The following is a 25026-nucleotide window of genomic DNA, read 5'->3' as shown; positions in this document are numbered from 1 at the left end:
CAGCCTTCGGGAGTCAAATTCACAGCACTTCGCATCAGCACTTTGTGCTGGGCAGAGCTTGTCTGCGCCCAGGCACCCTGGGTGAGCGGGGCTGCTGGACAAGCCTCCCCAGCAGCGCCCAGAGACGGGCTGGGAGGAAGGAGCCCACTGCCGAGGTCTGGGGCAGGCGTGTGAGCTGGTCTGAGCCTGGCACTGCAAGCCTGAGGTGAGTTGACTGGGCAGCAAAATAGTTTGGAGCAAGTGCTGGAGAGGGTGAAGACTGGTTTGGTTTGCAGCAAAACCAAAGAAATGACTGCTGCAAAGACTGATGCAGAAAAAGAGAGGAATTGCAGCAATGGATAGAGTTCAGGGGAGAAAAGGATAATAGTGGCCCTGGATTTATGTCTGGGATAGTGGGGAGGATGGGGCCGGGGCTCCAGCAACCTCTCTGCAGCAGGGTGGTTGAAAGGGCAGCAGTCCCAGTGTAGCTCTTGGACCCTGTCCATACTGAAAGACTGCTGCCCTTTTCCTTATGCTGGACGCATTGCATGCAGCAGGTTTTCCACTCCCCAGTTAGTAAACGAGCACAGCAGAATGAGACAGACTTGCTCTCGCTGCTTCTTGGGAATGAGTGTGCTAGAGGAGCATGGTTCCCCACCAGAGCCAGCCCGTTCTGCCTTGACCCAGGGAGTCCACGTTTGGGGTATACAGATGATTTCCCCCTGTTTTACCAGTCTTACGACCCATCAGCTGGGCCATAACCTCCCACCCCCCTGCTGCTGGCAGCATTGCCCCTTCCCTGTCAAGCAGGGCCTGCTTCTTTTATATAGCCAAGCAGATGTCTGGCTGCTCAAGGAGAATGTGCAGCGCGTGCTTTATGGCTGCACCTGCTCATGCTTGCTCTGGGAATACACCAGGATGGGCTCTTTTATGATGTGAACTACATGGGCAGCATCTCAGTAAAAAGAAAAGCTTGGAAATCTGAAAGAAAAACTCATCCAAGAGAGTATCTGACAACAAGATTGGAGCTGGTTTACTCTGGCTGGGCTTTTAGCAGTTATCATTACCTCATCCCAGGAAAAACCTGTTGCAGAAGTAGCAATGGTGGAATGAAACTGCAATAAACATAAGAGATTAAAATGCCTTGATCACAATAAGGGCAGTGTACAAACTCCTAGAGCCAGCTGCTTGCTTGCTAGTTCTAAAATATAACTCACAGTTCAACGTCTTCAGTTCTGCAATTCTAAGCAACTAAACTGCAAAGAAGCACAAGGACAGAGATGGTTAGTTATTGTCTGCTATTGCTGAAGCAAATGGGTCTTTGCTCATTTGTATTTGTATGGCATTGTATTCAGGTGAGGATCTGTCCTTCTATATGCTTTTGTTTGGGCATGGGCAGTGCTGAGGCAAAGGCAAGATAATTGCCCTACTTACATTATGTGTGATAACCCCCAAGAAGGACTCTGAGAAGCTGCCTGAAGTGGAATTGCTGAGATTTCTCCTAATTTTCCCTGACTTTGCAGTACAGATCTCTCACCCCATCTGAGGACAGAGATGGGGAACACTGTACCAGACGAAATCTCCCTCTTCTCCTCCTCCCCCTTCAAAATGCTATGTGATAAGAGCAATACATAAGATACAGGTGCAAGTGACTTCAAACAACTTGGGTGAACAACTTTTCCTTTAACAAGTTTGCCTGTGCATTCTTCCTCCAGCCCTTCTGTAACAAAACAGTAGGAGTCATCAAAGACAGAATTACTCAGGATTTGGGGGGTTTTTGTATTTTGTTTGTTTTGCTGGGGTTTTTTTGTTGTTGGTTCCCCCCCCCGCCCTGCCCCCGAACTTGTAGTCCACTGGTTTTCTGAATACCTATTCTAATTCTAATAGGACTACCAAATATCCAAACGAAACTTGCACATTATTCAAAATGCTCCCAAATAACTCATGGACAGACCTAAAATCTATAAACAGAAATATATATAACTATCTAATGATAACTGCATGGTATTATAATACGGAAGGTAGAACAGATTTTCAAACTGACATCCTGTTACTGCAGCACAAGGTAATAACAGAGCACCACTGTGGCACACGTGGGTGCTGGGAGGCTGCCATGTTGCAATTAAAATGCCTATTTTGGATGACAGCGCTATATGGCACCTTGGCAATGCTTCTGCTGTGATCTGCTGCCACATTTTGAGTCATAATGCCAAGTCTCCAGAGAACAAACACCATAATGGCCTGTTGATCATATTCTGTATGGGATGATATGATGTACTAGCTCCTTCATGTGAAAGGGATGGAAAAGAACCTGTGTGTGAAATGAAGGCTGTGTATCTCTTAACTGTAGATGGCAACTAAAAGGGAGGCAAGAAATACCTTTGCAGTGTTTCATTCTCCATTTCCTTGTGTGTTTAGAGCAAAGCAGAGAACTCTTTGTGGGAATGCCCCTTGCAGGGACTCCTGCTCCTGTTAAAAGGAAAAAGTCCACTAAACTCATTGGGAAGCTGACACACGAAGGTAAGATATGCAAAACTGCACACCTGAGAATTGTTTGGATTTCTACCTGAATTTCAGCCTTTAAAACTTCACACCCTGTGTGACTGAACTCCCAGAGCAGACGTGCAGTGAACACACCAGGAGGCAGAGCTACAAATATTACTAAAGCTCAGCCTTCAACCACTTCACATTTTCTAATTTATTGTACAAAAGCATTGCACACACATTCAGGTCAAATATAGACCTAGATTGCACTTTGTAAACCCATATTCTTCTGCAGCATTAATTTGGCTGCACATCAGTGTGAACAGAAAGAGAACATGATCTTTTATGGGTATCAATATAGCAGTGCCTTGTTATATTCTGTGTTGTTCTCTCTCTTATAACCTTTGTCTCTAATTTGTTTTTCCTCTATGTGAGAGAATTCCTTTGATTCCAGGACTCATTAGCTGAAAAAATCAAAGTCTCTGAGAGGGAGTAATGCTGCAGGAATAATATAACCTGGGATGTTTTTCTTTCTACAGAATACCTGTGTATTGGGTAGGGTGAGTTTTAATTAACTGTGATATCCTTATCTTCTCTTTACTTTTGACAGCATGGGGAAGGTTTTTAGAGGTTTTGAAAAGTAATAATTCAGTGCTGTCCCTTTCTTCAGTCCCCAAAAAGGGCTGTAGAAACTTCTTTGCTAGGATACAGGTACATATTTTTCTGTTTGTTCCTAATCCTTTATTCAAGTAAACAAGTAAGTAAAAATCCACTTTTCAGTAAGGGGGCATTTCCTCGTGTGCTCTGAAATAGTGCTATATAAAACTGGTTTGCTAAAAAATAATCATTTCTTCAGAGAATGTCTAATGAAATGAATTGGTTTATACCCATTTTATACTATTTTAAGGATGGAGATTCATTCTCTGTTGTAAATGTAGAGGTGGATAAGTGGTCCTAAACTTGCTTATTAGAGAAAAAAGGAAAGCCTAGGAAAGGTTTCTTGTTTCTGAATGAAAAGCTTTAACTGCATTTCTGCAAGATTTTTACATTGCAAATGTTTGAATCTATCGCTTTGATGAGGAACTGGTGGTACCAAATTAAATGGAAAAGGTCTTATTAATAACCAGTGTATTAAGACTTGAAGAGAACTACTTTTCCCTTTAAAAATTCTCCTGAAAACACTCTCTGAGCAGATTTGCCTTGATTACAATCCAGAGTAAATTCCATGCATCTAAATCCGAAGGGTCATCAATGTAAAAATTTGGTGCATAGGTTATTTCCAAAAAACTTAATTTAGAAGAGAATTTGGCTGCTTTGAAGTCACTACTGATTCTGGAAAGAAATGGACAAGAGACCTGGACAGAGCACTTTCTAAAGCGTCCCATTTCATATGTTTTGTAGCCATGCCACAAGAGTCCAAGCTGAACCTGGGGAAGAAGATCAGCATCCCCAGAGATGTGATGCTGGAAGAGCTTTCTCTCCTCACTAACAAAGGATCCAAGATGTTCAAGTTACGCCAGCTGAGGGTGGAGAAGTTCATTTATGAGAATAACCCTGATGCCTTCACCGACAATTCTGTGGTAGGTTGGAGATTAAAACTAAAACGTTGCTCCACATACCCAGGGGAAACAGGAATGGAGGGTGCCCAAGCTTTCCTCTGTCTGTATGTGCATAGACTGGGAGGGAAAGAGTGGAATCAACTTGCAAAGAAGTGCAGGAAAAAGCCAAAATTATATAAACACACAAGTTTTATTTCCTTTTGGCAGCAGCATTAGATCACTTTGATAAATATTTAGCATTGCACATGCAGAAGCGTGTGAAAATTCAGCACTAAGTGATGAGGGAAGACTTCATGTTCGGCAGGTGTTCAGGGTTGCACAGGGCAGGACTAGCTGGTTTTGTACCCTTTCCACTTCTTCTTTGCAAGAGGGAATGATCCATCCAGGTCTGACTTCAGCTCTAGTAGGTGCAGTTCTATTTTTAGCCTCAGATACACTTTTATGCTTCCTGCTAGGCAGAGTCCTCTGCTCATTTATGCAAGAAGTTCCATAAATGAAAATTCAGACAGAAACCTCTAACCTAACAATGCAATGTTTTCAATTTATTTGCTAGAAGCTATGTGTGGTTTATTTTAAAGTACTTTCCTATTAGATATGGTGTATAAATCCAGATGTTCTTTTTTTCCCTTTCCCATGAATTAGTACTGTTATTTAAACTTCGTGATTCTCTCTACAGCTAGTTCCTAGTGTAAAGTCTTTTGAAGATACTTAAGCTTTTACAAATGAAAGTCTCCTTTCACATGATTGTCAGCAGTTCAATAGAACAAAAAGAAAATATTTCAGGTTCATACGCATTTTGATGCAGCATCTCCTTTTCTGATGTTCTTTAAAATTTATTATGTGTCATTTTATCCCTTTATGGCGTCCAAGGAAACTCAACCAAAATAGTAAAAGTCAAGCTGAAGAAAACATTCTGCCAAACAAAAACACGCTATTTTTTAGCCCTCTAATGTTTTCAAAAGCAGCAATAAGTAAATCTTTGTAGTTCACTTCTAAAAAATGACAATTTGGGAAGCAGGATGTGGAAAGATGCCTGAAAAAAATAGTACTTGAAATTACAACAGTAGGTCAGATAACAGATCAGGGATGACAGACCAGAGATATAGCAAGCATATCCAATGCTGTTAGACTTTGGGCAGTTTCCTCATCTCTTTGCACTTTAGTAGTTCATCTCTTCAGTGAGCTATCTCCTAGGAAAGATGCAAGAATGAATGGTGTGTTGAACTTTGGACTCTTCAGATGAAAATCCCAGAGAAATGGAAGCTGTTTTTATAAATACTCAGCAATCTCAGAGCTCCTAAAACATATGAGGGCCAGGTTCACATGTCAGAATCTGCTGCAGTGAGGAGTGAGAAAATAATAAGGTGAGAGAATAAAAAGGCTGAAGTTCAAACTTTCACAAACTTGAGAGTGTCACTTAAGGGGTCCAATCAGAGAAACACAAAGTGAATGAGTTGTGACAAACTGACTCAAAACTGGAGATGCACAGTGTCCCTCCAAGACTGACATTACAAAGGCTGATTACAATCGCTTCCTTTTTGTTAGCACTTTTTCCCACTTTGTTTATTCATCCATGCTTGACATTCACTCTATACCCTTTCTGTAGTGAATCTCTCCCTCTGTTCTGTAGGAACACTTCTGCTCCCCTGCATTTTGAGCAAGACTGTAAGATACTGTGCTGTGGAGTATTTGGGAGTTAGACAAGACCCTAACAAGCTTAGAATTTTCTTTATGGCTTTGCTATGTGAAAACAATGGCATGGTCTCCCAACAGCAGCTGGTACTCTGCTTTAAAATCCTCCATGATTCACCTTCAGGGCTATCTTTCCTCCACATTCATCATTCAGGTAATAAATCTCCACTGGTCAGTGCAGGAAGACTTGTCCACCCTACAGCCCTCGCTCAGGGCCAGCTTAGCAGGATCACAAACATAATTTTTCCCATTTACTGGCTGCCCTGTGTGCTCTGTGCAAGGACTCTGCCAGGCTGCACCCGCAGCCTCTGTGGATAACTGTTCTCATCACCACAGCCAGCAGGAGTTGGTGCCTTGGTTCCTCTTGAGCAGGTAAAGGCAACAAATCTGGGGCCTCACTGTTATCTCCCAAACCATCAGGATGGTGCATGATATTAGCAACAAATAACTTTCACCAAAAAGCCCTTTTGATTGTAATATTTGATTGGTTTTCTGTTCCTTTCCTTTCTTGCTCCTGGCTCTGATCAAAGGTAGATTCAGAAAAGAAGGCTTAAACAAAAGGGAACTGTGGGAGGAAGATAATTGCAGTGTAAAGAATTCCTGCTACTTCCAGTTTCTTCCCTCTCCCAGTTAATTTTCATGCCCTTTGCTCCCCATTCCAAAGAAGTCCTTGTGCCTTTAATGCTGTGGGACCTTGAAGGGATTTAAAGCTGGTTATGTGTTTTCCGCTTTTACATCATAGATTTCTTAACTGTCTTAGAATATTCTCAGGACACACTTAGCAAAACAGAGCAGGAAAGGTCTGAGATGGAGTACAGATTATTTCTTTCCCCAAAAAAAGTTTAACAGCAAGGTAATGTAACATGAAAACACATAAAGAGAAAGGTTATTAAAAATAAATCCAAATCATATAAGGGGTCCCAGAATAGCCTGTGCTGTAGCCATAAACCTTCCTCCAAGGGAGAAGATCTCAGCAGTCACGTGTCATCGATCCACTCTCCTGCTTCTCTCCTCCTCCTTCTCCTCCACCCAAAAAACCACATCGGACAATCAGATCACTCTCCTTACTTGTAGAGGAGAAAACACATATATTGTGAGTGCATAAACATCAGACAGCTCCATGCGAAAGTGAGAACCCACCAGTCTGTCACTGCTGTGGCTCTACTCATCCAGTTAAAAGAAAATGGTAACTAAACCCACAGTCAGAAGGACTGACCATTCTCAACATGAGCATGAGGAAAGGCACTCCCTACTGTATCGCTATTTTCAATACTGTGACCCTCTTCTCTTGCAAATATACAGTACAAGGGGACGTTTTTAGGGAGGGCTGAGTTTGACACTTTTAGCACACTGATATCCTGCCAAACAGGGAGCGTTCATGTGACGTCCTCCGTTTGGTGCTGTGCTGGAGAAGCTGGGCTCTGCTGAGCCCTGCTTAGTAAATCAGAAGGATTCTTCTGCTCACCCCAGGCTTTGCCACCCTGTTGCAGGCATTGTGGTTCTCTCCATGTCTCAGGGGATATTATGAACCTCACTGTGGAGCTGCAAGATGCAATTATTACTGACTAAAGACCACGATGACGTCCTATCTTGCTATGTGCTCTATTACTCTAGAATCTGACCAACTATAGCATGAAGGAAATTACTACATTTATTTTTTAAAGGTGAAACTGCACCATGGGGTCGATTAATGAGTCATCCAAAATCATAGAGAGGGTCTCAGTCTTGTCTCTGGGTCTCCTAAATCCCACTTTGCTGCTTGGCAATTATATCAGCAGTTCACAGACCTTTTCATCACTTCATAATGCTAAATTTGTTTGCTCTCAAACAGATCAAGATAATGTGAAACTATGTTTCTTAGCCTTCCAGTCCCACTCATTATTGATTTAACTCCTCTCAGTGCCCACTGCTGCTTTGGGAACTTCTGTGTAAGACCTTCCTGCTATTACTAAGTGGGAACTGAAAACAAATCCATAGTTATGCTTTCTGAATGTTGCTGTTTTCTTCCAGTGAATATCCTTACAAATAGTCTTTCTGCTAGTCAAAACCTGTGGCCTGATTTGGGTTACATGCAGGAGAGAGACTTGATTTGCCTCTTCCCCCCGCTCCGCCTTCTTTCTGCTTTACCTACCGGATCTTAAATTAAAACTATTAGGAAGGTGGAATAACCAATATCTGAGTAGACGATTATCAGCTGTAGTACATCAACCAACCCCAGACCCACAAACAAAAAACCACACCTTAGTACTTGCCCAGACTCACCCACCAGTTAAAATAAATGCAGTTTCCACATCTTGGCAATGCTTGTGTGAAAAAAAGCTGAACCTGTGTTGGCAAGTGATTTCAATGGACTTCAGGTCAAGAGGTCACTAAATGTGAAACAAAACCTAGGAAGTGAAAAAGGGTTAAAGAATTGGATTACTGTTCTGTATAATGCTGGAGTTACCTGTATTCTTTTTACTGCTGAACAAGAACCCAGAGGATTAAGCAGATGTGGCATGAAGAAAATGGAAGTGGCTATGTTACAACACCAAAAGTGGTGCAGACAGAAGTACACAACCAACATGCCTCAGAGATCTTCCATGCTAAATAGCCAGACATGATACAGTGTGTAAAGGAAAGCATAAGGACAGAGGAACAAAGATGTTACCATGCAGCTACTTGGTTTAATGCACAAGTGTGCACTGATGGCTCTGTTTGCCCCTTAATGTACTCAGAAGAATGCCAGTCAAGATCTCCAGAGGTAGGGTTAAAGTAAAAGTGTTAGGGAGAGCATTCTTTCTAGGAAGTCTGTTCTGCAGGGAGTATTAAACCTCTTGAACAAACGTAACAGAATAACCGCAAGCTGAGATATGAGTCTCAGGTTATGACCTAAGTGGAGTGAGCTAGCTGAGATGTAACTTTTCGAACAAAATGAGCCTTGCTGTGCTGGACTTGTATTGGTGCAGAAGACCTAGAGGTCCCAACTATACCCAAAGCTGTGTAAGAGTGAACATGAAGTCTGATGCCTTCTTACTCAAGAAGTGACTGGTGTGGAAACAGTAAAATGACAGAGAGGAAGATCCTTTTATTTTCCACAGCAGTTTGTTGGAGCACTGTGAGAAAACTTTGGACCAAAATTCTGAAACTCAGTTTCTTTCATCCAAAACAAAATGCGGCAAAAATTATATAAAATATACAAAGAAGATATAAATAACTTTGGGTAGTATTGAATAAAATTTCCCACTGTTTAGGTGGGTAAATTCAGGCATAGAGGTGAAAAATAGTTTCCCTAAGATTAAACAGCAAGTCAGAAGTGGACCTGGAAATAGAAAGCAGGAGCTGAACCCACTGAACTGTGCCTCTTGGGGAAGCATATTTTTAAAAAAATAGCTTAAGATACTTTAACAGCTGAGGTTACTTTTTATTTTCATTCTTTTTTTTATAAGTGAATCATAGGTTTAAGGCTATACAACTCCAAATTAAGGACCAAGGCACACACTTGGATAAAAACAGCAGGCAGTCTATGAGACTTTCCAAGTGTCTGAATTTTAAATCTCCCATCCCACCATTAAGGAGCATTTCAATAGCTGCCAGGACGTAGTCACAGTAACTTCAGAAGTGTTAGTAACCACATAGGCATCAAACCTTTGGGAAGCTCTTTATCAGTGAGGTGGAAATAGAAACACATTTGGTGTCCTCAATCATCCTCTTTAGGGCACAGCAAGGAGCTGATGGGAAGCACACGGTGTCTCCTCCTGAGGACGGCCTGCAGTGACGTCAGGGCCTCGAGATACTTTGAGACCTCAGCTCCATTAGTTGGATCATCTTTCATCATCTATTTTTCATGAGACACATGCAGTAGCCCTAGAGAATTCAGAATTCATCCATTCTAGGCACTCAGCCTGCAGGATCAGGGTCTTGCTAGCACTAAAGGTCTTCAAAAACATGAGCCCCATTTGTTTAGCCAACCCAGGGGACTACACATCACATGAACCTGTCACAGTTGTTCTCTTGTTAGAGTGGATTTAGGGATGCCCAGGGATGGATAACATCCACTAACTCCAGTATAGCACAGACAGGCAGACCCTATTACAGAGATTTTGTGTGATCTGCCCCAGAGCCAAGAGAAGGTTCTCATCCTTCTGGACTGACACTCCTGGGCTTCTCTCCTGGGACTTCCACCAACAGGATTAATCACACCCAAGTGAGAGGCTGTTTTTGTGATGTGAATATGCTTATATGTAAAAGCTCCACATCCTGTTAGCAATGGCCCAAGACATGCATTCCCCTCAAGTGTAAGTAATATTTCATTCTGAACACCCCAAGCAGAGGCATGCTGTAAGTACCAGAGACAAGGCTGCACTCACCCAGCTTTGACTACCTCAAGACTCCTGCTTGAAGCTGCTGTTCCTGAGCTCTGCTCTCTTGGAATGAGCTTGTTTGAATCCACCGAAGTTCAAGATTTCAAAAATTTGTCTTTGCCTCCTGTTATAGGAAGAAAAAAAAAGATTCTGCTATAAATTTGAACTAAGACAATCTATTGTGATGGCCAGAACTAAATTATATTTTTATTCTAGCAGGTGAGCAGACTGGGTTATTGCATGGAAAAGGGGTCTTTCCCATCTGAATGGAGATGTCTGCTGAATGTAGGATGGTTTCCCAGCAGCTCCATGAAGAATTATGAATTAGCCTGAGACCAATCAAACTAATTTCATTTGCAACTAAATAAGATTTAACTGTGACCTTCCTGAGGCAGACCTTGTGTTTCAAAGAAACTTCACTCCTGCTTAGTGATAACACTGCACTTTAAAATAACACCAGCTGACAGTGATACTTCTTCCTGGTCACATCAAATACTGCTATGCACAAAATCAAACCAGCTCTTTTTACTGTAGCTCATGTTATGCTGATGTTCGGTGACCTTATTTTTTTTTTTTTTTTAACAGGAGAGTGCATGTAAGTAACCAGAGGAAAAGAGAAATAAGCATTTAATTCTGAGAAAGGGCACACAGCGTGGATGAAACTTGAAGGAAAACAGATACAAATCGTGTTTTCAAATTACTGAGCAAATCAGCTGAAGCATTAACCTTTCATGTATATTAATATTCTGAGAATAAGCTCATTCTGACTCCTAGCCCTCAAACCCCCTTTTTTTTAGTTTGCCTTTTTACAGCGACATAGCTCCCATGCATAATTGAACAGATTGCCCTGCTAGCTCCTGTGTACAGCTTAATGCTCACAATCCTCTCGCTTCTCAGTGCTTCCTGACATTCAGAGGAACATTATCTCCTCTGCTCCTAAAAAGGGAATTCCGTACAGCTAGGAGGACAGACAGTCCCCCAAGGCCCCGGGGGCACCAGCTCTGTCACTTCAGCATGCAGCTGGCTGCCTGCCTGGGTTGCAGCCTGGTGACCTGCTGTGAAACCCTGGACACTGTTGCTGGAGACACAGGGAGCAGAGGGTTAGATAATTCTGCCTTGAGCCTTGTGGGGTTTTCACTTCTCATCTATTTTTAGCTGACCGAACAGCTGGCCTTGGAAGTCTGTTTACAGCCTGGAAAGCTGCTTTTTGCTAAACTGTTCTAGGTGTAAGAGCCCTGAGAAAGCCTTAACCCTTCGAGAGCCAGCTTTGAGGTTGGAACTCCTGTCTCTCTTTAACTGCCTGAGATGAATTTACAGAAGCAGAATTGCAGCATGAGGAGCCACAGATTCATTCAGCTTCAGCTGTATTTGTTAGATCTTTGTGCATTTATAGGCAATCCCCTCATCTAACAGGAAAGCCCATTTGTGATACATAACCCAGGTTACTTGTATTATAGAGCTGTGTGGGCTGTAATACACAACAGATACTTTCTATATTTGACAGGAGTCAAGCTTTGATCTCATGACCAATATATAAAACATTTTTCCAAGCATATTATATCAGTTTCTGTTTCACACAAGTATTTATTAAAATTGCTGTGTGCAAAGACAGGACCTTGTGCTGGCACCACAGGGTCTATAAATCCTGCATGGACCATTTGCTCTCTCACGATGTACTGCAGGGATTGTGCCTTCTAGCCTGTAGAGTGGATGGCCTAGACAATAAGGCCAACTTGATTTTGCTGGTGGATACCGCTTGCTTTCTTGCCTTATTGCTGGTTAGATTTGGTCCGTTAATGCATATATTGCTATAAACAGAACCCTTCCTTTTTTGTTATTTTCCTCTTGTGGTCTCCAGGTAGTCTTTCATGTTTTCCTGGGTTGCTATTTCTTCAGCCTTTCTCAATGTGCAAATACCCCTCCCCATGCAGACCTTCATACATATGGAAAACAGACATACGGGCTTTTATGTTGTGACAAGTACCCCGTTGTTCTGGTGCCCTGAAATGCTTGTTTCACACACTGTAATCAAGCTGACCTTGCTGGGCTATCTTCACCTTGACAGGAAAACACTTCGTTTTTCTCGTCCAGCTTGCTTTCCCACAGGTCGGCCAATGCATCTGTCTGGACCTTTACCTGCTCTGGCAAAACCTGTATTTCCTATTTCCTTTCCCTCACACCTGTATTTCATACTGATCACTGCTGGGGACAATACACAGAACCCCCTCTCCACACCCTGATCAAACAAAATGAGGTTTCCATTAAAAGGTGCTTCCATTGCCCTTGCTGCTGTTCTACAACTGCTCCTGTACTGAATACAGAGGATAACTTGAAGTTCTGCCACTGGTTTTGTAACTGAGACACAAAACGGGTCAGATCATGCGGACTCGGGAGTTGACGTTCTGGGACCCAACCCTTCAAATGTGAATGGACCATGTTCTGTAACAGGGATTCCTACTCTCTTTTCTCCTGCCCTAGGATCACTTTCAGAAGTTCATCCCACCAGGAGGGCATTATGGGGAGGATGCTCATGGCTATGCCCACGGGCGGATGGTAGGAGGAGTGACAGCTGGGCAGCATGGCTCCACTAAGCAGCAGCATCCCGCTGGTCCTCCCAGGCCTGGGAGTAAAGGAGGCCCTGGTGACAGCGAAGGGGAGCATGCAGGGGAATCGGCTGGAAGTGGTGGAGAAGGAGGCGATGGTACTGGTAAAGGCAAGTATCTCTGCAGGAAGAAGAAACAGCGAAAGCCATCAGAGCTCATGCCAACCTTACTCTTAGGGACAAGTAAATTAATCTGAATACGACATTAATTCTTCCAAACTAAGTTCCACTGCAAATTCTAGAAAAGTTGAACTGCCTTTAGCATGATAGTTCTCTTTGCATGCTTCTGTGTTGCTCAATCATAGACAAGAAGCAGGAATACCTGCCTTGGCTGGACCAAAGAAATGATGGGAAACTTAACTACTGAGCTCCTAAGGCTGATGCAGCAGCATGCCAGTATGGCATCCCCTTTCCTTCAAGGGTTGCACACTGGCTGCTATTGGAGATACTAGTTTTAGCTCTTTAGATGAGTAGCCTGACCTGACACATCAGTCTCGAGTATATTAGCCCTGATTTCCAATCAAAGTTTCCACCTAAATGAACAGGATTTTTTGGATAACCTTCAGAAAGGAACAGCAATATCTGGTAATCACCACTGGTCTACTGAAGTAATATCTTTACAAGTAAAAGTATTTTTTGTTGAATTTGGTCCTTGCTTAATTTTATCCTCTGCTTAGTTTGGCCAGAAACCTCCAGAACCGAATCCTTTGTATGCAAATCAGCAGGTGAAATTGTTATTTTAGCAGTCCCTATGGGATTTTACAACAAAAAGCAAATTTGCCTGGGAACCAGGAACTACTGTCATAAATGACCAAATGAGTGACTTGTAAAATCCAAGGTTTTTCATTTTCATTCTGGAGGAATGTGCATTTTATATCAAAATCAGCTTTTAGATTTCCGAGCACCCCTGTGAAAAAGAAATCTGTTTAGACTCTCTGTCTTCCTATAGGAGATTTTTCTCCATTGTTATCCTATTTCTGTGTGCAGGGAGGAAGAGGATTAACATCATCCCACAGCTTTTACTGCAGAGGTGGATCCCAACAGCTTTTATTTTTCAACCTCAGCAATCAATTTACTTCTAAACTACTTAGTTTAAGTCCTTCACACAGCAAGAGGGGGGTAGTTGCTTTTAGTTTTTTTAGTTTTTTAATGAAAACGAGATTCTTGTACATGTCTGAAATTCTCTGAAACCAGGAAAGCATAGGATTTGGTATGGTTTGAAGAAAATAAGCAACACAAAGAAAGACGGTGTGATAAAGAAGAACGTTTCAGATAACAGTGTTCATTCTTTGCCACTTACTTCATAAGGACTTATGTTTTCTACACAAACTGTAGCACCATGAAAGCATCAGAATGTCTAACTCCATTAACCTATTATTCCCATCTGCCCTAATCAACCTAAGCAAAAGTGATTGCTCAGGAGTTTTAAGGTTTCTGAAGGACAAGAATCTCGTAAGTGTGCTACATATTGATACACAACCAATGCTCTTATTAGCAAAGTGGTATCATACATAACCGGGGAAAAAAAAAGAGAAAAAATTTTTTAAAAAGGCACACTGAAAAAACCCTTGTCTAAGCTCATTTGCTCATCTGCTTAATGGAGCAGCCAGAAGCTAACCTAAAATTTCTGGCCATCAAGTATCTGACTTAAAGCAAAGTGCAGGTCTGTTCTTGACAAGATCTTAACTTCCAGAGAGATACTCCATCATATTTTCAAACTGCTTTTAGCCATCCTGGGGTGTTTGAACCAGATTTGTCTCTGACATCCTGGCTCAGGAGGGGGGAAATATAAACATCTGTTTATGTAATCACAAAGAAAATGCCAACTTATAAAAATACTGAGACAAGGGAGACGGTAATTTGACAACATTCAAGAATAGACTACTGAGGAGGACATTAGTAAAGATGGTTGTGAGTTGCCAAGACCCTAAAATATGATGGTTAAAGGTTTTTAGTCAGTTAGAGCCAGCTTTGAAGTTTGAACCTAGCTTTGGAGTTACAGTCAGGCATTTTGCCTTGTATAAAGCTTTCCTTGAGACAGTGAGAGAGATGATGGGATAAGGACATTGGTTCTTGGGGTAAGAGGTTTCTATCTGAGCAACCAAAGAGAACAATGTAGAATTAGTTCTCAAATATATGCTCTAAGGCAAATTCCTGAATAAGTAGCTTTTAGACTGTCGTACACCTGCTTTTGGGGATAAGGATGCAAGTGGAGTAGGACAGTCTTTTTTAGGAGAAATCTAACCATAAAATCTCAGACTTGAGCTAGCAGTTACAGAATCTGGAAACAAAGCTGGTGCCTAAACTTCAATAGCGGAATACAGAAAGACAATGTATTCAGAGTAAGTGTCATCTAACTAGAGTGTTTTACTTTCCTCTGTTTACAGATGGGAAGTCAGGAGGCAAAAAAGTCACTATATTTAAAACTTACATCTCCCCTTGGGAACGAGCAATGGGTATCAGCCCTGAGGACAAAAGTCAGTTCACCATTGACTTACTGTCATATAGTCCCAAAGCTGATTTCCCCCATTACAAGTCTTTTAACAGGTAAGTCTTCTTGGATATTCAATTCAGTTTATTCAGCATGAGAGAAGACAATAAACCTGGCCATAGCCCTCCTGTCTTATGCAGTGTAAATAAATTTTAGTTGCATGTCATTTTGCTTTGCACAGCCTCCTGTGGATGAAATGTTTGGAGGCCTTCAAAGAGAAGACACATTAAGAGCTAGAGATTTTAATTCAGCTTATGGACAGAAAACCTACGCTGCAGGATAAAAGGACTTTAATCCTTTTTCCCTTTCTTTCTTGCCTCATTTGACCAGGGAGATTTAGTTTGCCACTGTTTATTACTGCGGCCACTTAAAGTTCAAGAGTTCAGGAAAAATACTTACAATCAGAAGCCATGTAATTCACAATACTTCAGATAAGAATCAGAATCTTCTTGTTGCTTCTGATAAGAACTGAAATTTTTACAATTATTTCTAGGACAGCAACAATTTTCTGTTAACCTCTCTATGTAATTTTGCCACCCACTTCCATATCCTCAGGACATCGGAACCCAGGACAAACCCAAATCCCACTCATTTCTGCAATAACACAGGCTCTGCCTCCTACATGTTTAGGGTACCAACAGGTGTGAAAGGTGTGTGTTTTGATGGAGATTGATGCAATAGTGGAGAAGGAAGTGCACAGGAGCAGAGGGGTGGGCTTGTTTTTAAATCTTTCTTAGTACGTAGGCAATGGATATGTATATATTCTTGGGAAGGATTTGTTGGCCAGTCAACTGCAACAGTGGTAAAATTTACAATCTTGATAAGTTTATTTGTTTTCCAAATCCTGTTGTTTACCTGTTTGCTAACTCCATGTATTCCCCTGTGCCAGGACTGCCATGCCTTACGGGGGTTATGAGAAAGCAGCCAAACGGATGACCTTCAAAGTGCCTCAGTTTGATATTTGCCCTTTGCTTCCGGAATCTCTCATGATATATAATCAAAATTTCAGCAACAGACCCTCCTTCAACAGAACCCCAATACCTTGGATGCCTTCAGGAGACTCCTCCGAGTACCATACTGAGATCAATGTGCCAAGGAGTGGTGAAACAGAAGAGCTGTAACTCCCCATTGCCAAGGCCTTCCTTTTTTCTCAGCCCTTTCTATTTGCAAGTTGACAGTAAAGAGCTGAAAAGTGCAACTCTAGTTCTGTCAGCCCTTCCTTTCTTTTGCTCTTAGCCCAGTATACGTTCCTTGCAGGTTCTAAACTTATCTTCACTGTGGTCTTAATCCATATCAGAAACAGTTTGAAAGAAAGGAGAATTTTATTCACCAGGGCATAAAAGGGCAAAACTAGGAAGTGTTTTTCTGTTTAGCAATGCTAAATGCTGCCTGTCTGCTCCATAATAAGTCTGTTTTGTCATATATTAACAAGTATTAAAACATAAAGAGGAAAAAGAGCCTTTGTGTTTTCTCTTTTAAAAATGCTGCTGAATCAGTTTGGGGATCAGCAATAACAAAAGTTTCAATCATCTCACAACTAGACTGTTAGAATGGGAAGAAAGATCAAGGGCTGATGGGGATGGTCATAAGACAGATACACATCAAGGTGGTTTAGATAAATACTGCAAAACTGATGGCGAAGAACGATGACTTTGAGAGGAAACGATACAGGTTATCATAACATCATCAGAGATAAAACAGCAAGTCAGCCTGTCAGTGTAACAGACAGATTAAAGTATTTCACTGTCACCTAAGACTCCTCAGTTCTCCAGAATATAAAACAGGTGATACCTTAAGTAGGTTTTTCGGTTTGTTTTGGTTTGTGGTTTTGGTTTTTTTTTTTTTCTTTTCACACAGAGGGACTAAGAAGGCAATAGGTCAGGAAGAAGGAACAGAGGCACACCCAAGTGAGATGACTTGCCCATCGTTACAGAGCAACAAAGAAAAAACTTTAATTACAACAGAAATAATTTGACACCCACCACAGTGCATTACTTATTCAAATCCACAGCACTAAAGCTTATTCCATTTCTTGTAACAGTTTTATCAATGCCACACATATAGGAAAAAAGGTGGGCACTGTGGAAAATAAATAAAGAACTTTATTTTTCTACATTAAATACCTTCTGTTTCGTTAATATTTGCACTCTGACACATAACATACAAGACTACCATTTCACTACCATACCCAAGCTCAGCCTGCACAGAGACTGATTTGGAATTCTCTGTCCTGGTGCCTCCTTTAGATCAACATTTTGTCTTATAAACAGGGCTAAACAGCTTAATTACAGGGACGGCTTTCATTTAAGTGATTTTATTTAGGAGTTTTTCCTCCTTGTCTAGTAATCCCTGCAGCCATATATTTGATTTTCATTCTGTTTGGATAGTTATGAGGTTGGCTTTATTACACTCCTCTAAAAGGCTACTGCCAGGGCTACCCTGAGATCTCTTAAAAATTGTGCTAATACTACCAAGCTGCAGAGTGAGTATTTTCCTAACCTTTCTGCTGAAATGGTTAAAGAACATTTATTTCGTGTCCTATTAAATGGCTAAGAAGTATCTATAACTCAGTTTGTGACTAAACTTAAAAACATGAAGGTGGTAATTTGATTTTCTGAAGAACATTTCAACAAAAATGAAAAGGTTGTCTTTTTGACATGTTCCTACAAAGTATTTGACGTTTGAGTTGAAAACAAATCCTCAGGAAAAAAAAAAAACCTTGTTTTGCTTATTTGGATAAAACAGATGAGGAATTAGCTGAAAAGACATTTCCCATGTTGATTTCCTTTTTTGATGCCTGCATAAATACATGCAAATTTCACTGGTGAAAGACATTTAAATGTGAAACTCTCACATTCTACTAAACTGTTAGTTTATTCTGTATTGGATCTCTGCCTGCAGATAAGGTTGCTGTAGGTTTTCCAACATTTTTAATCAACTTAGATTTTTCCATTGTGTTGCATTTAAGGGGGAGGGATTTATTTTCCAGTTTGAAAAGTATTCTAACTATAGTACAAGAATCCAGGCTACAAAGAGAATGTCAGAAGTTCAGAAATATAGAGGAAATTCCAGAAAAAAACTAGGTGACACTAAGTAAAATATTTTCCCACCAAATATGCCATTTATTGCTCCCCCTTTTCTCAAAGGTATTTTAGACTCTTGCAATACAGAATTTCTTTTTTTTTTTTTTTCCAAGTGAAATGCATGATGCTTTTCAGGAGCACCAGGAACAAGACAGTTTGGTACCTGGATGTCATGGTCTATTTTCAGTAGCAGGTGTTCCAGATCATGGGCCACTCAGACCTGTTGAGGTGCTGAGGGGGCTGGCTGCTCCAAGGAGCCCCAGGCAAGCCCAGCACAGGCAGTGTCCTCCTTGACTGGCACACAAGCCCACCACATCTGAGTGTGGCAGCAGAGCTGAATGCTGCTGACTGGGTCCATCAATCATCCCAGACATGGCAATGGGACAAATCAGGCATGGCGGCCATCCAGGGTCTCTGGTCAGGAGCACAAGGAGATAGGGCTGGACACAAGCTACACTGTGGGGACAAAGTCCATCTAGGAGATGGGCTAGCTACAGCACAGGTCTCAGGTCCGCCCAGAAGAAAAGAGCACAGGCCAGCACCTCTGCAGTATAGCTCAGACAAGAGCCCCAGGCTCAGGACTGAGCTTAAATGGGGTTTCTGAGCCATAACTGGGGTGAGTGTCCCAGGTGAGGCTGGTCAGGGCAACTAAGGGCTGTTGGTGCATGCAGGGCAATGATACCAAAATGTTTGGGAATCCCGGTATAATCACAACAATCATTTGAGTTCTACTGGAGCATGGTAAAAACCAAACCAAACCACTAAAGAAAATAGGTCCTTAAACGCGCAGGGAAACGTAAGAAATACTGTGCAAAAATAGCAGAGTGCTCTCTGGTGGTGCAGTTTCCAATTTCCTGCACACAAGGCAGGCAGCAGAACCCAGCAAGCAGGTCAGAGCACTGAGTATTCACCCAAAGCTCTCGCTGGTTTACTGTTGGACAAGAGTTTTTGTCTGTGTGCTCCACTAACCCAAAACCCCAAATTGGGATAAAAAGTTGCACTGTTCTTGGAATCAGTATTGTATCATTGCAAATTATTAATAATCTTGCTATAATGCATGTGTAAGCTAAGAGGATACTTCAGTTTTCATAAATTTGCTTAATGAGGCATATAGGTCTACTTTTGCGAGTACACTTTCAAGCTCACATCCTGTCAAGCAGGATTTATGTGCCTTCGTTTCCAGTACGAAATGAGAAATAGAACACTACATGTTGCAGAACAATTCAGACAACTATTATCTTGCTGTTTACATAGCTTAAGAGACATGCTAGTTTAGTCATTATTCAAAGTAATGTTAGAAGTAAGAAAAATCAGTAATCCAAATTCTGTCTCAAAAATAATTAATTTCAGTGAGGCTTGCAGCTACTATAATCAGGGCAGAAGCTTGTCCAAAATTATCAAATATTTAAGAAGAAGTAAGTAACTGCTCCTGCTCTTTGTTTTCCTTGGGCTATGATGTAGACTCAGGGGAATTGCCTATGTCAGAGAATTATTTATATTGGGAATAAGAGGATTTTATAAGATTTAATTACAGAGGATTTCCCCCACATACTAGGAGCTACAGAATGGAACCTCAGTCATCTGCTTTTAAGCAGGATCATCGTAGTTAGAGATAAAGAAGAACTAACAAATTATTGAGCCCAACCTTTTGTAAAGGCAGGCTACCGTTTCCTCATTGAGGATGTACTGGATATTAAGCTTATACTCCATGGAACAGCAGCCAAAAATCCATTTAATAAAGAGCGGCTGGCCCATGAAAAAGAGACTGGATAGAAATTTTGCGATATTCAGATCTTTCATTCAGAAAAAAAAAGTTATATTTTTAGTAAATTACAGTGTTATTTTAAGGAATATTATTTTACTGTTTCCAAGCTTTGAAATGTTTCTCTCATGTAAGTTGACTTATATGATAAAGAATCCAAGCCATACTGAAAGTGCACAAAAAATAGTGCCCATGTGTTAATGTGAAAGAAAGGTGTTTAACAAAATCTCAACAATACTATCCATAAATATGGACTCATATGTTTTAAAATCTTGCTTGAAGTTATAGCTCATAGCATAAATATTCGGCAGGTAGTAGCACAGTCGGTTTGCTTCTCTGTGTTGTGCAGAAAATCTTCTCTTTGACTGCAATGTATTCCCTAATCAAAGCGTTTGCATCTCATAATTGTCTCTCTCATGTGAGCAGCTTGCCATTAGTGATGATGATGATATAATTCGTACGACTAACATCTGGGAATTACATTCGATGTTGTTATTGACAGAGCACTTAGAGGAGATGGCTTTGTCAGTAGGCTTAGCGACTCTCTGAAATAAAATTTGGAACAGTTTCAGGCTGTTAGGAGAATGTGCGCTTTGTCTTGTTTGACTTTTTTTTTTTTAAATCATACTGTGAATATATAAAATGTACTCACTTCTCTTATACAAGATGGCACGCACCAGACAGCCAAGAGCCTGAACATGATGGTTCTGTTACGGAGCAGAGAGGTCTGTGTGTGGCTGTCCCCCCATGGGAAGCGCTGACTTGTGGCTTGAACATTCACTGCACTGACTTTGTTACCTGCTTAGCTTGTCTGCAAGTGCATGTTCTCTTCCACAGATGCGATCATTTGGCAAACACCCCACTTCCGAAGGACTGCCCTTTGGCACAACAAGCTGCTGGTAGCACTTCTCTGGCAACTCACGTGGTCCACAGCTGCCCAGCAGCAGCACATATGCTAATTTCTCATGAATGAGTACTAGAGAAGTTTGCAAGCCAGCCTGCTGCCTCACAGCACATTCATACATTTATATGCAATCTCATCTATGCCCAAATCCTTAAATTGCAGGTTACAAACTAGTTTAAACAAGCTGCCTATTCTGTCTTCTTGGAGACGTGCCTGACCAGGACCACAGATAATAAAGTAGAATTTGCAGACACATGCAGAAGCAAGATTGCACACATTTTGTGGAACCCTACAACTTCTGTGAACTGCTGAGTATGAGGGATTTGAGATACTATTAATTATTTTCACGGCATCATATACGTACTAGTAAAAGTCTCTTCAGCTAATGTAATTAATTAGCAGTGCCTTTATGCTGTACCTCTTGCTCTCTATTTATTTAAGACACAGTAAGTGTCATCTTCTCTCTGATGATCATCTTTTGCTTGCAGTACAGCTTACATGGTGCTTTAACGAGTGCAACTACTTGCTCAGACATATATTGTGTTAATTAACACATGCAGTAAGGGGAAGAGAACTGCATAAACCACTCTAAAGTAATGCTTTTAAACACAACCTGAACTCTAGTCAGCTTAATAAACAAATTTGCAATATAAACTCTTCCTTTAATTTTCAGTTAATCTTTTTAGAAACATCATTTCTAGAAAAACTGTTAATGCATATTTTCCAACTTTTTGGAAGAAAACCTGCAAGCCCTTTTTTTTTTAACTCTTTGATTAAAAATAAAAAACACAAAATGTTTTGTTCAAAGAGTTTTAATTTTAGAAGTATTTTTTCATTTAAAGAAAATTCCATCTGATGTACTGTCAGGGAGAACTGACACAAATAAATTTGCAGACAAGGACCACCACCCTTTAAAAACTAGGAAGAAGTTATAGGTATAGCTCTGGCCAGAGTTACAACAAACCTTGCCTTTCAAGAATCCACAGTGAACAAATAAATGCATAAAGAAGGCAGAATTAATTTATGGCTATAAGATCTTCTTCTAGTGTCAAACCAAAATAGTTATTCTTCTTCGTTCTTCTAACAAGGATTACTGGGAACACTTATTTTGGGGAAATTTGGACAAGGAAGACACAACCATACTACAAAAGGCTGACAAAGGTCTCAACTCTTCCCAGGCTCAGACGTGATCCAAGGGCAGCACCACTGTTTTATTTCAAGTCCCTGCATTTGCAGCTGGGGAGAAAAACCCATACAAGGAGGGCACGAACAGCAGTGGAGAAGGCTACCTACTAAGCAATGCTTTGCTCGTGCTCCAAACCATCCCTCTACACAGAAGGGTAAATAAGGACTCTGCAGACTTCCCCTTCTTACTGGGGGAAATTCCTGCCTTAAGCAACGATCTCAATATACATCATTCACTACCGGGAAAACAAAGCGGCCCCTGGAAGGAGGAATAAACAAATTAGAAACTTTCTGCTGGCCAGCCTAAGGACAATCTATGGGCCTTATCACACAGGACTGCTCCTGCTCACAGAGGCTATACAAATTCAATTACACTGAAAAGTGCTTTAGTCAAACTCCAGAGTGCCTGGCTCAGATGAGTAATTACTTCCATATTCTATAATAAAAACAGCCATAGTTTAATGGGCCTGAGGCTAGCATGGATTCAGGGCTTCATTATATCTACATCTCTAAATGTTTCTCTTAATTATCTTTGGTCCCTAAGAGAAGCTGGAGGCCTTCCTCATTTACTCTCTCTACCAGGATGATTGGCTCGAATTCCAAAGCAAAAGACTGAAATAGGATGGGAAGTCACAACAAGTAAACAACCATTCTTCCAAATGTACAAACTTTTTTTTTTTTTGCTATCATTTTCGTAGTGTTAGAAATGCCATGTATACAAACAGTATGCTTTAAGTATTTGTTCTGCACAGAACAAAAGGTAGTCCCAGTCCTCCAGGCATACTCTATGCATCTGGTAGGCCAATGATGGTGTACCTTATTATCAGAAGCTGGTAATTCCGGCATATAGAAATACATCTTTTAGATACATAACATTATGCATCAACTCACTTCTTATATGTAAAAATGCAACTCAACAACTGTATAAAAAGAACTTCCTCCACAACGTACAGAGCTGTTGGCATTCCTCTAAGGATTGTTACAAAAGACATATCTCTTACATGTCAGGAACACTGAAATACAGGACAGAAAAGAAAGTGTATTAGCCCTCAAGTCTTCGTGTTTCAGTCGGAGTAATTAATTACATTGTTAATCCAGTGTGCTAGCACTGAGACACCGCTCATGGAAATGGCGACCCTCGAGTGATCTTCAGACTCCACACGCGTTATTCTGAATTCACAGGAAAGGCTCCATTCATTTCAGTGGGCTTGAAATGTGTTTCTTGGATATCACCAAAAATGCTGCTATGCCAGAGTTAATATTATTACCAGCAGTCTGCACCATTGACAGGAAAGTCACATCCTGCAACGTACAGCTGACGCAATTCGGGGAATGCAAGCTTATTAATTTTAAACATCATCTAGCGTTCAGCAAATGAGAATACAAATTTGTAAAAGATCTTATTCAAATTTTCCCAGATCCTGAGATGGTCTAATTCAGCCTGAAGTACTTGGACAGATGGTGTTGAACATACGACATTGTGGCTCTAACCTGTGAGGAAACCCAGCCCTCACATGAACTGCAAGCGAACTTTGGCGGGACGGGAACGCGTTGGAGCTCTGGCTGCAGTCACACCCCACAGCTCCAACGGCACACACTTTGTAGTTAGCTAAACTCACCGGAGACCTCTCGCTCCTGCTGGGACGGGACACCAGGTTAGGCTGCCTGCCCTCCGGCCCGCCCCGAGCCGGGGGAGCGCTGCCGGGGGCTGAGGGAATGAGAAACAGGGGGCGAAGGAACGACCGGCGGGAACCCGCCGCCACTGCTCCCGATTCCTTCCGCCCTCTCGCGAGAGGAGGCGCCCCCGGCGCGGCCCGCGGCTCTCGCGGGAAGATGGCGCCTCTCGCGAGAGGCGGATGCTGCGGCTCCCGTAGCTATAGCAGCGGGGGATGAGGGCGGGGATGTTGCGCGCCGCGGCGGGACCCGACGCCGGCAGGTAGGGACTCGCCGCCCCGCCGCCCCGGGGAGGGGCTGGCGCCTCCCTCCGCGGAGTCCCGCCGCGGCTGTGCGGAACCGCCCTGAGCCTTGGCGGCGCCGGGCGGCAGCGGGGCCGCGGCTCCGGCGGCGGGACGGGACGGGTCGGTTCGCTCCCCTCAGCGGCCAGGGCGGGCCGGGGGAGGGGCCCGGGCGGGACGTACCGCCGTGTCGTACCGCCGTCCCGGTTCCGTGCCGGCAGCCGCCGGGTCTCTGCGGGGCGGGCACGCCGGCTCCGCCGCTGCCGGGAGCACTTGGGGTTTCTGTCCTCCTGTCCCGTCCCCTCAGGGGAAAGCCCACCCAGCCGTTAACTGGCTGCACGTCCCATGTGCCTGGAGTCCGCCCAGCGCGGCGCAGCGCAGCGCCGTGTGCCCGCGCAGCGCCCGCTCTGGCCGGGCAGCCAGCCCACGCGTGGGGAGGCTGCGGTGCGCAGGGCTCCGGCGCCGGGGCTCAGCGTGGCCCCGAGCGCTGACCTCCGGCGCCATTGTGCGTGAGGGGCCCTGCGCGGACCTGCGGCGGGCGCTGGGGAACGGAGAGGGGACAGCAGGTACGGCATAAAGGTTGTGCTGGGGGCAAAGGTCTTTCGTCAGGAGGGATCTTTGAAATTAACATCGCTGACTTTGCATCATGTTGGTTAATAACTCAGACGTGATCAACTGCCACTAAAAGCTAAACTTGCATAGAAACTGTCGGTTAGAAGCAGCTACTCAGTTAGTGTTGTATTTACTATGTTGGTCCAGGGTAGGCAAAAGCATGTGCTTTTTTTCACTTACAAAAAAAAAAAAAAAAAAAAAAAAAGAAGCTGTTCGCTGTTCCAGGATCTGATTTCGCTTGAAACCCTTCATTCAGTAGGAGGATTATGTGCGAGGATTCGTGAGGATTACAGCCCTAAACAGAAACCACAACAATACACACCTCCTGCTTTCAAAAAGTTGTAGACACAATGGCTTTCTGGTCTTTCGGCTGAG

General features: G+C 42.4%; 2 protein-coding genes and 1 long non-coding RNA gene across 4 annotated transcripts in view; 2 read left to right on the top strand and 1 right to left on the bottom strand.

Moving 5' to 3' along the window:
• On the top strand, positions 1-16607 carry MYOZ1 (myozenin 1). Of its 2 annotated transcripts, XM_065639500.1 has the most exons (6): positions 3-205; positions 2398-2499; positions 3865-4043; positions 12536-12770; positions 15047-15206; positions 16040-16607. In XM_065639500.1, exons 2-6 carry the CDS (start codon positions 2424-2426, stop codon positions 16269-16271), a joined length of 882 nt encoding a protein of 293 aa, XP_065495572.1. In that variant the 5' UTR covers positions 3-205; positions 2398-2423; the 3' UTR covers positions 16272-16607. The 2 variants fall into 2 exon arrangements, with proteins under 2 accessions (XP_065495574.1, XP_065495572.1); XM_065639502.1 differs by lacking the exon at positions 2398-2499 and having other exon boundaries at positions 1-205.
• Positions 4225-23869, bottom strand: LOC135991181 (uncharacterized). The gene is made up of 3 exons (XR_010606494.1): positions 23704-23869; positions 10064-10181; positions 4225-8101 (listed from the first exon to the last, which is right to left on the bottom strand). It is a non-coding gene; the product is annotated as an uncharacterized LOC135991181 (long non-coding RNA).
• Positions 23870-23946: 77 nt separating this feature from the next.
• Positions 23947-25026, top strand: part of USP54 (ubiquitin specific peptidase 54) — a 114894-nt gene continuing 113814 nt past the window's right edge. The window contains exon 1 of the mRNA XM_065638701.1: positions 23947-24020. The gene's annotated coding sequence lies outside the window, so the exon portion shown is untranslated. The remainder of the gene's footprint in view (positions 24021-25026) is intronic.

The sequence above is a fragment of the Caloenas nicobarica genome, chromosome 7, assembly GCF_036013445.1.
Source record: "Caloenas nicobarica isolate bCalNic1 chromosome 7, bCalNic1.hap1, whole genome shotgun sequence".
Lineage (NCBI taxonomy): Eukaryota > Metazoa > Chordata > Aves > Columbiformes > Columbidae > Caloenas > Caloenas nicobarica.
The sequence above is the reverse complement of the archived record's forward strand: the minus strand, read 5'-3'. Positions and strand labels throughout refer to the sequence as shown.

Coding starts and splice junctions, on each gene's coding strand:
- MYOZ1 (XM_065639500.1), top strand. CDS start 2,424: ATGCCCCTTGCAGGGACTCCTGCTCCTGTTAAAAGGAAAAAGTCCACT. Junction 2,500..3,864: donor TGGGAAGCTGACACACGAAG/GTAAGATATGCA, acceptor TATGTTTTGTAG/CCATGCCACAAGAGTCCAAG. Junction 15,207..16,039: donor CATTACAAGTCTTTTAACAG/GTAAGTCTTCTT, acceptor CCCCTGTGCCAG/GACTGCCATGCCTTACGGGG.